At 40.3% G+C, this 14,348-nt stretch overlaps 1 protein-coding gene across 1 annotated transcript in view; it reads left to right on the forward strand.

The window, feature by feature from the left end:
* plce1 (phospholipase C, epsilon 1) overlaps positions 1–14,348 on the forward strand; it is an 86,535-nt gene that overhangs the window by 33,981 nt on the left and 38,206 nt on the right. Inside the window, 2 exon segments of the mRNA XM_051939588.1 lie at positions 13,418–13,572; positions 13,904–14,071. Of these exon segments, the coding sequence (XP_051795548.1) occupies positions 13,418–13,572; positions 13,904–14,071 (323 nt within the window).

Below are 14,348 nucleotides of genomic sequence, written 5' to 3' on the forward strand. Positions count from 1 at the left end.
ACGTATGACTTAAATGTAAGCTGATCCTGACGTTAATTCCACTGGCAGCTGGCCAGGGGACAGGCTGTCTCTGTTAGGATCAAGGAGACACACACTCAAATGCGCACACAAGCGCACAAAAAACATACATTTCCGTGTGCGCTTCCCTGCGACTTGTTACGTGATCAGCCATGTCAATAGCAAAGCTTTCATTTTTGTCAGTCTACCTTGTTGAGACAACAAACACTCATATACTAGCACACACAGACACACACAGAGCGCATATCTTTAACATGACACCGTGTTCTCTTCTAATGGGTGTTGCAGGAACAGAATTGAGCTGGACACGTGCACACATAGCAGCTTAGAAGTCTTGGCAAGACTAGCATTTGGTACACACATAGCATGAGAGGCTCCCTGTCTAACTTTTCGTTGCCTTTGTAACCCAGTACCAAAGCAACCCAGATACTGGACATTACGCTTGAACAGAATATTCTAGGTCTTAGACCCACATTGTTGTGTTTCATAAAGTGAGACATTTCTGTCTTTTCCACACTGAGAAACAGTTTGTGTACCAGAAAGAGCAATGTCTGACTCCTGCAATGATAACATCCATATAACAGATGCCCAAGCTGTTATTTAAAAAGCTGTAATAAACTAATTCTGCATTTTTTTTTGTTCAATTGGAAAGCACCAATGAGGTCAAGTAAATTAAATATACCTTGAGTAAAACACAGACTGCTCTAAGTCACATTTTGTTGCAGCATAGATTTTCAAAAGACATTGTCAGTAAGGTTAAAGTAATTATATCCTGTCAAAAAAGACATTTCATTATCTTGAAGCTTTGGCACGATCTGACTAAGTTTCAAACTTGGATAGTGTTGGTGTGGTTATTGCTTTCTTACCATTTTGGTATTGTTCAGCGTTTCAGTCATTCAGTGTAACAACATGCTCTTAATCTTTAAGCGTTCGGTTAAAAATGGCTTTTCTGAATTTGAGTTATGCAATCTACTGTAAAATGACATGATTTTTTTTTAATGTGGCAGGAAATTAAACTCTTCAAACTTTTCCATTGCTCTCAAAAATATGCATCTATGTACAACCTTTATTTGTATCAGGATTTTTCATTCATATTTTATGTGCATGCATGCATGAAAAGATTTCAATTTTCATGGCAGTGCAGTGGTAAGAGCAGTTGCCTCTAAAGTAGAAGGCCTTGGGTTCAAGCGTGTGTGGAATGTGGGATGTCTTCCTAAACCTTTCCTGAAATTTTCCACTACCTTGGAGTGTGGAATGTTTCCCTTAAGTTTCCCTTAACTTTAGCAGTGTGGAGTGTGGCTTTCTGAACTTTTCCATTCAGTTTTCCCTGAACTTTTCCCTTAACTTCTCCTTTAACTTTCCCCATTACTTTTCCCTTAACTTGGAAGTGTCAGGTGTGGCTTCCTTAAGTTTTCCCTCAACCTTTCCCTTAACCTTCTCTTAACTTTCTCCTAATGTTTTCCTTAACATTTCAATTAACTTCCCCTTAAGGTTTCCCTTAAATTTTCCGTTCAAGTGTTGAGTGTGACTTCCTCAACTTTCCACTTAATGTTTCCATTAAGTTTTCCTTTAACTGTCCCCTTAATTTTTCTCTTAATTTGTTTCTTAACTTTTCACTGAAAGTTTCTTTTAACTTTTCCCTTCATTTTTGAAGTGTAAGGTGTAAGGTTCGCGGTCGCCAAGTCGCCCGAAGCGACCAGAACGATGCACCGGGCGATAAACAGATACAATTTATACATTTCTCATCGCCCGGCCGGGCGACAAGCATTTTATAAATAAATAAATTGAAAGATTTCTAACCTTTCACTTTGTTCTGCGCAGGCAGTGTTGCCACCTAGCGACTTTCCTAAGCTTCCTAGTGACTTTTTTGTCAAAAGCGACTAGCGGACAAATCTAGCAGCTTTTTCTGCCGTTTTGCAGACTCTGACAGGAAAACTCGGATCATTCTGCAGTTACTGTCCTCAACAAGCAGCAGGTGCTGCTGTGAGCTCCTCCCCGTCCCAAAGCACAGGCTGTCAGTCCAGTAACCCCGCAGCAGTCCCAGTGTCTGATTAGGGGACAAGTCCACTCCGCGGCCAGACGACAGATGAATCGCGCATGCGCAAAGTCACTGCAGATCCCATCCAGACTTATGGAACGGGATATACAGTGCCTTGCGAAAGTATTGGGCCCGCTTGAACTTTTCAACCTTTTGCCACATTTCAGGATTCAAACATAAAGATATAAAATTCAAATTTTTGTCAAGAATCAACAACAATTGGGACACAATCGTGAAGTGGAACGAAATTTATTGGATATTTTAAACTTTTTTAACAAATAAAAAACTGAAAAGTGGGGTGTGCGATATTATTCGGCCCCTTTACTTTCAGTGCAGCAAACTCACTCCAGAAGTTCAGTGAGGATCTCTGAATGATCCAATGTTGTCCTAAATGACTGATGATGATAAATAGAATCCACCTGTGTGTAATCAATTCTCCATATAAATGGACCTGCTCTGTGATAGTCTCAGGGTTCTGTTTAAAGTGCAGAGAGCATCACGAAGACCAAGGAAACACACCAGGCAGGTCCGAGATACTGTTGTGGAGAAGTTTAAAGCCGGATTTGGATACAAAAAGATTTCCCAAGCTTTAAACATCTCAAGGAGCACTGTGCAAGCAATCATATTGAAATGGAAGGAGTATCAGACCACTGCAGATCTACCAAGACCCGGCCGTCCCTCTAAACTTTCACCTCGAACAAGGAGAAGACTGATCAGAGATGCAGCCAAGAGGCCCATGATCACTCTGGATGAACTGCAGAGATCTACAGCTGAGGTGGGAGAGTCTGTCCATAGGACAACAATCAGTCGTACACTGCACAAATCTGGCCTTATGGAAGAGTGGCAAGAAGAAAGCCATTTCTCAAAGATTTCCATAAAAGTCTCATTTAAAGTTTGCCACAAGCCACCTGGGAGACACACCAAACGTGGAAGAAGGTGCTCTGGTCAGATGAAACCAAAATGGAACTTTTTGGCCACAATGCAAAACGATATGTTTGGCGTAAAAGCAACACAGCTCATCACCCTGAACACACCATCCCCATTGTCAAACATGGTGGTGGCAGCCTCATGGTTTGGGCCTGCTTTTCTTCAGCAGGGACAGGGAAGATGGTTAAAATTGATGGGAAGATGAATGGAGCCAAATGCAGGACCATTCTGGAAGAAAACCTGTTGGAGTCTGCAAAAGATCTGAGACTGGGACGGAGATTTATCTTCCAACAGGACAATGATCCAAAACGTAAAGCCAAATCTACAATGGAATGGTTCACAAATAAACGTATCCAGGTGTTAGAATGGCCAAGGCAAAGTCCAGACCTGAATCCAATCGAGAATCTGTGGGCAGAGCTGAAGACTGCTGTTCACAAATGCTCTCCATCCAATGTCACAGAGCTCGAGCTGTTTTGCAACGAAGAATGGGCAAGAATTTCAGTCTCTCGATGTGCAAAACTGATAGAGACATACCCCAAGCGACTTGCAGCTGTAATTGCAGCAAAAGGTGGTGCTACAAAGTATTAATGCAAGGGGGCCGAATAATATTGCACGCCCCACTTTTCAGGTTTTTATTTTTTTTAAAGTTTAAAATATCCAATAAATTTCATTCCACTTCACGATTGTGTCCCACTTGTTGTTGATTCTTGACAAAAAATTAAAATTTTATATCTTTATGTTTGAAGCCTGAAATGTGGCGAAAGGTTGAAAAGTTCAAGGGGGCCGAATACTTTCACAAGGCACTGTACATGAAAATGTTTCTTCACTGCCATGCTAAAATAAACCACAGCATTTAGCCTCTAGTACAAAAACATATTTTGGGTGTTTTCTAATCACTTTTTGGTCTCTTCCACAACGTTATTCCTCTCTCCTACAACGTTGATTACAATTACGGTACATGCAAACTGGGAAATATGCCAATTATGCGATGACGCCATTTAGTGACTTCTAGCGACTTTCCTTACTGAGGAGTTGACAACACCCTGGACAACATTATGACAATCCAGATGTGTACATCCTCAGTCAGAGAGTTTGACCCAGATCAAGCTATAGACAGCTGGCTTAGTGGTGCCAAAGCACCCAGGAGACCAGCTCTGATGGAGAGACTGAGAAAAAAGCGTAGGCTGGTGGTCCACAGTCAGCCCAGTGCAACTGTGACTCAGGAAGCACCAGACCAGCAGCTGGAAGTAGAAGTCCAGTAGCAGGCAGCTGCTCAGGAAGATATTGATGAGGAGGAGGAGGAGGAGGAGGAAGTTCAATGGCAAGATGAAGGCATGAAGGATGATGTTGATGAGGGGTTTCTGGATGATTTCAACCCAGAAATGACTGAGGAAGATGTCGTCGTTGTGATTGTAAAGATGAATAGAGACTGATTTTTTTTTGGAATGAGAGACTGATTATTATCCCCCGCCTCCACGAAGTGGAAAAGGGGGATATAGGTTTGGCCTCCGTCCGTCCATCCGTCCGTGCTTCCGTGCGTCCATCCGTCTGTCCATCCGTCCGTCCGACATGAAGGGGACAGCTTTTCTCGGAAACTATTACAGCTAGGATTACGAAATTTAGTGTGTAGCTTCACACCATGGACACCTTGATCAAGTTTGAAAATGAGACCTGTGCGATAATATTTAACAGAGTTATGGCCCTTGATCACTATTTTGGATATAGACTCATAGATATCACATGTGGCGGGGGATATTGACCATGTCGCCTTGTTTCGATTCTAATGGTAAGCAGGTTGTAAGAGAAGAGCTCATTAAAAGAAATTGACTTCCTGAGAAGTTATATATTTTTTTTAATTTTATGTAAACAACGCGAAGTATGGGCCACTAGTTTTTTGTACGGGCTACCAGAAATTTAGATTTGGCAGGAGGTGGTGGCCCGTATTTTCCTGTACGGGCCACCAGAGATTTTGACGAAGCTTGTAAAAGCCCTTCTAGGGACGGACTTTGCAAATTAGCGCTGGCTATAAATGTCATAGAGTTATACATGTTTATTGTATACACTGGTCCCTATTAAATAAACAATAAATAAATACACACTGAAATACTATATGTATTTGTGCTGGCAAGAAATGCTGGAAATTCTTTAAAATAGAACTTATTTTGAATCAAGCATGTATCAGTGGTTTTATTTTATTTCCAGTGCAGTAGTGAAATAATTACATTTGCATTTGAAATGTGGTTCTCATATATTTTCCCATAAAAATGCCAAATGGAGATCAGGATTTCGAGAAAACATCTCCAGTCTGTCTTTCAGAAAATGCAGTGGGTTTTTGTATTGCTTTCAGTCTGTAAATTGATGTTAGATAAAGTGTGCAAAACTGAACTGGTGGCTTTGGTGCAAGTGCTTCAAAGGCTTACTAGAACAACTATCTGACTGGCCTTGGTGTACTCTTAGAGTTTTACTGTGAGTGATGAGAGGCAGAATGTTTTTCTAGACATTCTCTACACGTCACAATTATGATGTAAAGGCATTTTGCTGAATTCTGTGACGTGAATGGCACGACTTTTGTAACAACAATCATGACGTTTTCAGGCAGGTCAGGAGAAACATATTAAAGATGATAAAATATATTTTACAAATTGAAATGGCATGTGTCCGGCAGGCTTTTGTTGTGCGGAAACTGCCGACCCCCATAAAGACTGGTACTGGTGCTGCACAATAACTGTCAACTGGGAAGGACAAGGACAAAGTGAAATGTGCTGCTTAAACACGTGTAGATATACCAAGGCATTGTGAGCCCATAAATCATAGGTGATCATTAGTTATTTATGTTTTGTAGAACTCGTCTTGTTTGAAGCCTGATGCCTGTCAAGTCTATGTCACCTCAAACACTGCTGATGTTTTAAGTTATACCTGGAATAATTTTACCTGAGGCACAATGTGGGTGAAATACTAATTCATGGGTCCATTTATGTGATTTTGTTTTTGTAATCTGTGTATATTTTGCATCATGTTTGCTTTAATATATGTGTATGTTGCAGAAAGGAGGAAATACCATTTAGTATTCTTTTGGTCCTCATATACAAACATTTACTGTTTAGGCCATCGCTTGCAGTGTTGATCCGAAAAACAAGCAATGGGTTGTAGTTGCAAGGTGTAAAAACCCCAAAACAGAACAACCGCAGCACAAACAGTCCATTTAATACGACAAAAAAGGACTTTAAGCAGCAAGTCAAAGCTGAAGAAACTCCAAATTCACAAACAAAACATCACTGTGAATAAGAAGACATAAAGCAGTACTAAAGCTTCAAAAGAGAATCTATACCATCCATGTGCAATACATTTGATAGTAATTATAGAATGATGCATCCTTTAGGTCTGTTGAGTAGGTATCTACTGAAGCAGACACAGTACTCATTTACATACAAAAAAAATCTGCTGAAAACCACTGGGATTTAGCAATATTTATGTCAGCTGTAAAACGGGAGCTGTTTTAAGTGATTTTCTTGAGATCATTTCCTTTATAACACAATTTACAGTGCTGCACTGCTGAAAAGGAAGTGGGCAGCTCGGTTACAGGCTGCCATCCTTCCAGCTCAATATTGGTGGGTCTTTTCTCTTCCTTCTTTCCTTCTTTCGTTCTCTCGCTTCCTCTGAGTCAGGCATTGTACATTGTGTTGCACGCCAGCATTTAAGACCTACTGACAGCAAATGTGGTTGGGAATCAAAGTGAACGGGAGTCTCAAGGATTCCAAGTACACACATTGTTTATGTGGCCATTATTGCTAAATTTGCTCACCTGAATGTTTCGTGACCAGTATTGGATCCACACACATGCACAGATACAGTAAGAATGAAAGTTTTCCACAATGTAATTGAAATGATTTAGGTGTTTATCTTCAAATGAACTAAAAGTGGCAGTATATTTCATTTAAAATGCATATTTATGCAATGTTAGGCTGCAACTATTTTCAGTTTTTCCTGTACTTCTGTTGATCTTTTTCTTTTAGATTAATAGATTTATTTATTTAACTTTTGTCTTTATAACAAAGATCCAAAGAGAATTCAGTTCACAGTGATTAATATAAAATATTTATAGTTTCTTCATAAGATATGGCTGAAGTGATTAATAAAAAAACAAACCTATTAATTGTCATTACCTAATAAAATCGTTAATGCCACTTTAGGGAAGTGAGGCATGCTGTAAACACATCCAAAACAGCTTACAAGAAGTAATCTTGCATAATGAGGAATGAATTTAACTGTAATCTACAAAATCAAGCAAAATCAGAGAGAGAGAAGATTTGTTTTGGGCGCCTAGTTGCACCGAATTACTTGTTTCTGACTGTTAATATGCACACATGAGTTATGACAGTGTATGTTTATACAAGGGGATGGTCTGGCTGGTTTAACTCTAGCGCACGGCTGTGAACTATGTATGGTGTCAGTGAAGAGTGGGCGGGAGACAGAGAGAGAGAGGAATAGTGAATGTAGTCGAGAGAGATCGAGCTTGCTGTTTGAGAGGACAGCGAGAGAAGCTAGGTGAGTGAAAGAGAGCAGAAGACAAAGTGCAAGTTGGAAAGAGTCCAAGTTAGAAATGGAGTAAGGGGGGGTGGGAAATAGAACAGACACTCAGAGAGAGCGAGAGGGAGAGAGGGAGAGAGAGAGCAGCTGCAGGAGAGTCGGGTCTGGCGGCTCAAATGTGAGCAAGTGTACCTCGGTCACCCCGGCACTGAGCTGAGTGGCCAGCTGTAGCCCGCGACCATGAAGCACTCCAACAGAATGGACTTCAAGCTGATCAGTGAGTAAAGGAAATGTGACTTACAGTGTGGCTGCGGGTCTCCCCACACAGCTGTGAAGGGAAATTGGGACTTTAAACTGGTTGTCAGTGATTCAGTGGTGCACATGTGCATTGAAGTTGAACTGCATGTGTGATCATGTGTTTTTTATGTACACTATAGGGAGTGTTACAAGTTAGCTGTTAGTCCGCTGTTATGCAGAAATGAGAAATCCAGAAGACGTGACTCATGCAGTATTGGAACCGTTTATGCACGTGGTAATCAGGAAATCTTATTTCTGCTGCCAGTGAACAAAAAATGTTACTTTTAGTGAGATGAAAATTAGATTAAGTTTTATTTATTATCTTAGGTTTTGATCATGTTGGTCACATATGCTGATACTTTAGTTCATTACCTACGTTTATTATTACTTATGAAAACTGGAGAATCTTGTTCTGTTGAGTGTGCATTCCATGCGCAGTGCCTTTTCTTTTTTGCTGTCCAATCAGTGCCAAATGTCGGCTCTGTGTGTGTGTCTTGGCAGCACTTGTGGTCTTTGAGATACACCTATGAGTGGGATTTATGTTTTGCTGAAATCTGTGTTTCCTTTTTTAATGTTTTTGGTGGCAAATTGCTTACTGGCAAACAAGTACTTATCTCACAGATGCATGACTAATTTTTTCCCTTTTTGATTCCTTGTATTTAGTCCGATTTCTATATGGCAATCTGAATAAATGGATGCTGGTAACCCATCATTTGAAGGCATAGTGACCACCATTCCACTGCGATTGCCTGTATCCAAACTAAGCTACATAGCCATAGCAAATATAGATTTAGCATTAAAAAAAGGAAATGTTTTGCTTGAATATGCAATTGGTGATGCAAAAGCTTGAAAACTATGCGATTAAAAAATATTACACGTTTCGACTGTCTCTATACCACAAAACTGATGTCATGACGGTGAAGAACTTCAGGTTTTCTGGGTAACGTCACACTGCGTTGATGCTGTGAATGTCATACGTGGCTATGGATATGTTCTGACCCTGATAACACAGTAACACCCATGTGTTCAATCTGATATTAAGTCACTGTAATTATACAGAGTTATGGTCAAATTTTTTTAAGTTGAGTTGGGCCTCATTCACAACATAGCTTAACATAATTACATTATAAATATTTAAATTGAATGATTCTTGGTGTCAGAAGAAGAAACTGTTCACTTGATTAGTCCCCACTTCTTATCTTTACCCTGGTTTTTGTCACAGACCTCACTTTTAACTACGAAGGACAGAAGGACTTGGACGTTATATTTATTTCTGCACCTGGTTCCGTGTGTGCAAGAGTGCACATATCTGATCCCAAAGGGAAACTCCCTGATGAGTCAGTATTGTCAGCAGTCAGAAAGATCAATGTTTATTGCTTCTGCTGCTGCATTGTGACCTATGTATTTTTAAATCATTGCACTGCTTTTCTTGTGTGTTTACACTTGCTGCTGCGTATGTGTTAGTCTGTTTACTGCTACTTGTTGATTTTTATTTGGATAAGGGTTCATCTGACCTTACTTGCATGTACTTTAGAGCACATGTACATGTCAGTAAGGGCTATTTACACCAGATGTTTTTCTGCTGCATTTAAACTGAGGAACTTTTTGCTTATAGGATTTATACAATAAGCCTTTTTGCTTTTTAAATGGTATTTTCCTCTGCATTTTTGCCTTTAATAGGGCCAGTAAAGGGAACTTCTTTTGCCCACTTGGTGTTCATGCTGACCCTCAGGTCGCCAAGACTGTTTTGGATAAAAAATTATGTTGTGAATGCAATTATAATATATTTATAAGTTCAAATGACTACTTGGTTAACAGTCCTTCATCTCAGGCTGTTCGTGCTGCACCTGTTTGAGTGCCCTACATACTCCAGCGTGGAAGTTGTCATCAGTTCTAAACGTGCTTGTGAGAACGGTGTGTGTGGTTGTGTGCCAAAGAATGAAGGCTGTCCAAGGTTCCTCTCCTTTGGTTGGTATAAATAACTGTGATTCGCTCAACAAAACAATCCTGAAGGCAGCGGTGACAGATTTCACGCATTTCCTTTCCTCTTGAGTGTGCAGCTTCAAAAATCAATCTCAAAATCAGTGCTTGACGAACCAGAGTAGACTGTCCTCATTTTGCTTTGGACTCGCCGTTAGGTGAACCCTTTGAAACGTGTCCTCTCTAAATGTAAAATGTGCTGGCTCACATGGTGACTAAGGAAGTGATGATTGTGACTGAAACATTGTGCTGCTGCTACAATCAGAGGTGTGGCAAAATGTGACAAAAAATGCAAACAATAAGTTTTTGACATAATTTAGCAGCGAAAGAAGTGAATTTTCTCCATTTCAGTGAGCTTTAAACATCAGCTTTAAGTTTACTGTGATGTACAGTATTGCACAGTTTTTTCCAAAATGAACGGAATTTTTAATGTTGATGTGAACTTTGGCTCGCTGCTGTTTTTGATGAGACTAACATGGAATGCTGAAATGCTATTTTTCATGTATCTACCACACACGCTCCTCTGTTTCCTGGCTGTCTCAGTGGTATGGTGTTTCTTTACACAGAAATGTCTTGAAAAGGATGTCCAATCTGCTACATCTACCGCCACATTTAGAAACTGTTCCATTAACACCACACACAATATCAGTGTGTTTGTATTCAGTATGCATTATAGATGAGTAAACCCATGCATAAAAATCACAGAGGCATCATGGTCAATTAGTCCAGGTTCATGTTCTTTCAATAGCTGCGTGTTCAATATTACTCATCAATGTTTGTCAAATCAGTGTTTATACTCTAAAATGGTGCAGGGGCCTTTTCCACACGAGTTCGCAACAAATTATATTAAATACACTTGTCACGTTGGAATCCAAAACCTCGTTCTATCCCCTAATCAGTCCTAATGTTTATTTATCTGAGTGTGTTTATCGCTGGTCATATTGCACAGTTTGAGTGAAGCTTTGCAAATAGAATTTCAGGGGAACATGACTAACACATGATAAAGCGGCACGGTGACTGAATCTAATAAACTTGCTTTGGCCACAAGACAATGATTGTCATTGCTTTACGAGTAGGGAGTTTCTGTTTTAATGCGCATTTGCATTTCATTAATTTCTCAGAATCTCTTAGGACCTTCTTTTTTGTGTAGCATCTTGGCCGACAGCTTTGTCTGCCCGTGTGCTTGACTCGTTTAAAGGATGAATAAATGAATGACTGAGGCTGTTGCATGGTCATGAAATTCATATGACTAATTTGAGGGTGTCTCAATTTCCACTTCACAAGGGAAACCTGTAATAACAATTCTGCTGTACAGATGTGCAGATATTGTCAAAATTGTTTGGGGGATGCAAGATTAGATTGTTTGAAGCTGCAAAAACTCTTTTCAACATTTTTTTAAAAGATAAACACTCATGTTTCATTTAATTCCGGTGTGTTTTTTAACTGCATCGTAATGATTTAACACCAGTTTAACTTTTTTAGGTCGCATTAAAGAAATGATATTGAAAGTTAGTTCATCCCGATAAATTTTTCCTGAAAATTATCAGTATTTTTCCAGAAAGCTGGGAATAAAAAGCAATCTTTACAGTTATTTTATGGCTTCTTTTTTTTTTTTTTTTTTGCATACCTCTTGCACGCAGTTGAAAGGGAGGAGCTGACAGAGGACAAATGTTGTAAATCTGGTGGAGATTCACATCTTGACTGCTTAGTATGATATAGTTCAGCTCTTCAGTTTTGGATCAGCTGTTTTTGTTGTAGTAAAAAGCCATGCTAAAGAGCTACAGCATTAATGCTTTGGATTTTTGGATTTGCTCAGTATTTATTTACAGCTCCTTTATTCTCTGTAGTCTGACTGTATCAGACCATCCTTTTTTTCCCCAGTAGTCACATTTATTTTTCGTTCTGTTTCATTTATCGCTAAAGCATCTAGGAAAAATGTACTCTGCCCTGCACTGTTTAATGAGCCACCATTTATACCTTGTATGTTTCCGCGTAGGATGTGTAAAGGATTTAGCGGTTTATGCTGCTTCTCTAACTGTGATAGATAAGTCACACCTGCCGCATAATGTAAACTACAAAATTTCCACTTATTCCACATCTCCCTTCCTTCCTCGCTGTCTTATCTCTCTCCTCTCCTCCCATCTCTATTCTAGCATGCACTTTTTTTCCTCTCTATCTTCCATTTTTTATGCTTGTATGATTTTTTCTCCACCAATAACTTCCGTGTTTAAACAATCTCTTCCTGCTTTGACCTTAATTCCGGTTTTCCAAGCATGCTCCTTTCATCCTGGCTTTCTCTTTGTCTCTCTTATGCTTAGTGTGTGTGTTCTTATCCTACACACACACAGACACACACACAAAGACACATGCACGTATGCCCATGCTGTGAGTTCATTACAGAAGCTGCACCACCGGATCCACAAATCAAACTGTGTAAATAAGCAAGTTTTGTTCCTGCAGAGCAGTCACCGCTGTTGCCATGCCTACCTGTTGCACATCTCAATGGTTACCAAGGACACCGTTTAAGTGTGTGCCTGCATGTGTGTGCATGCACAGTTTTGTATCTGCGCAGTTGTGGGAGGGGAGGGGAGGGGGGGGGGGGGGTGGGTAGGTTTCCGTGTATGACAGTTGACAATGACCAGAGATGGTCTGTGTAATTCCTGGTGTTCATTTTATTTGACATACATCTCCCTGCCTTTTACTATCCGCACAGCTCGTTAATTCAACACATCAAACTGCTAAACTGAGAGGTCTATGGCAAACACTTCACAAACACTTTACTCACCCGTACATAAGTCTTTTTCGTGAGCCGTATTAATAGAAGTAGCATCTGCTTTCTTTTGCTCCACTAGTCACCAGTGCTACAAACCTCATCCCAGTAGTCTGCTTCGGAACACAGGCTCTTTGGGGTCAGGTACAATTTGTCAAATGGGATCTGTAAGTTGATTGCAGGTAAAACTCCTCCAAGAGTCCCTCAAATGATTCCTGGAAAGGCTCCTGCAGTGAAAAAAGTCTGTTTATGTGGCATTCATCCCGACAATGTACTGTATGTCTACCTGGCAGCTACGGCACAAGCGTAGAAATTGTCCATTAGTCCTTTGTTAGTAGAGATGAGGACAGGCTTGCCTGTGTGTGTACGTGCGTATATGTGTAAACAGACAGACTAATGGAGCTAACTGAAATCCAAACACTGGAACTGGCAGGTGATCATTGCTGTTTACTTCCAGACGGTTGACGTGGGGTTCACTTGGTGGGCTTCAGAATAGAGTGCGTGATAAAAAGTGAGTGACGGATCAGAAGACTGGATTCTTCCAGGTTAATCCTGATAAAAGAGATGCGCAGTTTATTGAGGCTTTTAACTTTTATGGTGAAAGGGAAACATCAGAGGAGATAATGTCTCACTTTTAATCCTCATTCCTGTTCTACCGTATTTTTGTTTTTTACTGGTATGAACAGGAGTACTCTTTGTTTCTTTCCTTTTAAACCCTTTTTTCTCTTCTTTCTTTTACCTTCATGCATCTGTCTGGTGTTACTCTTCAACAAAATGCTAGTGGGATGTAGATATTGCCTGAACAGATAGCTTCAAGTTCATAATCTTGTCTCTCCTACCTGTTCTATCTGTTCATCCAGAGCGTCAGCTGGCCAACAGCATGACCAGCAGCAGCTCTCTTCCTCCCAGTGTCAGTGGGATCAGTAAGGAGCTGGCAGAGCTGCGCCACCTTGTTCAGTTCCCCGAGGAGATCGCCTGCATCCTCACTGAGCAAGAGCAGCAGCTTTACCAGCAGGTAGGAAAGATTTTATATAATATACGTACTGAAGTTTTAAAAAAACCGTCCTTGTGCTGTCAAGTGGTGATTTGAATTTTAAAAAACTATTGATGTTTGAAGGTTTTTCTTGACACAAGCAGAAAAATGTATGCTAAGTAATATATTTTGATGAAGTTATACAATAGTATTCACTTGCAAGGACATTAGATGAAATGATTCTTGCAAGATGAATGCAAAAGAATGTGGAGAATAGTAGAAGACAAGATTGTTTCTACTATAGCTATAATGCCAGTCTATGATCACTAATCCACTTTAGAAGTTGGTGTAGTAAGACTGTATCTCGCTGCAGGTCTTCCCCTTGGACTACCTCTGCTTCCTTACTCGTGACTTAGGCAGTCCTGAGTGTCACGTTAAACGTCACCCAAACCTCAAGGGCTCGCTGTCGGCGCCCACCATGCCTACTCAGAGTGCTCAGAGAAGCAACGCTGTGGAGGACCTGGTGGCCCGGTTCAATGAGGTGAGGCATCTGCAAATGTGTGTGATGCTACAGTAGTACATGTTTTAGCTTTCTTTTTGTGTGTATGTGTGTGTGTGACCTTTTGAAGTCGATAAGATCGGTTTCAAATTTGATGGTCACAGTCAGTTTATATTGCCAAACCTCAGGGTTTTCCACTTGATTCAGTCACTTGAGAACTCGTGATACCTATCTGCAAATGGTGTGGCTTGAGAAGCTTTTAAACACGACCTTTTAGTGATATATTTTATACCTCAAATATCACTTCTCAGCTGTTGAG

This window comes from Acanthochromis polyacanthus, chromosome 19, assembly GCF_021347895.1.
Source record: "Acanthochromis polyacanthus isolate Apoly-LR-REF ecotype Palm Island chromosome 19, KAUST_Apoly_ChrSc, whole genome shotgun sequence".
In the NCBI taxonomy this organism is placed as follows: domain Eukaryota; kingdom Metazoa; phylum Chordata; class Actinopteri; family Pomacentridae; genus Acanthochromis; species Acanthochromis polyacanthus.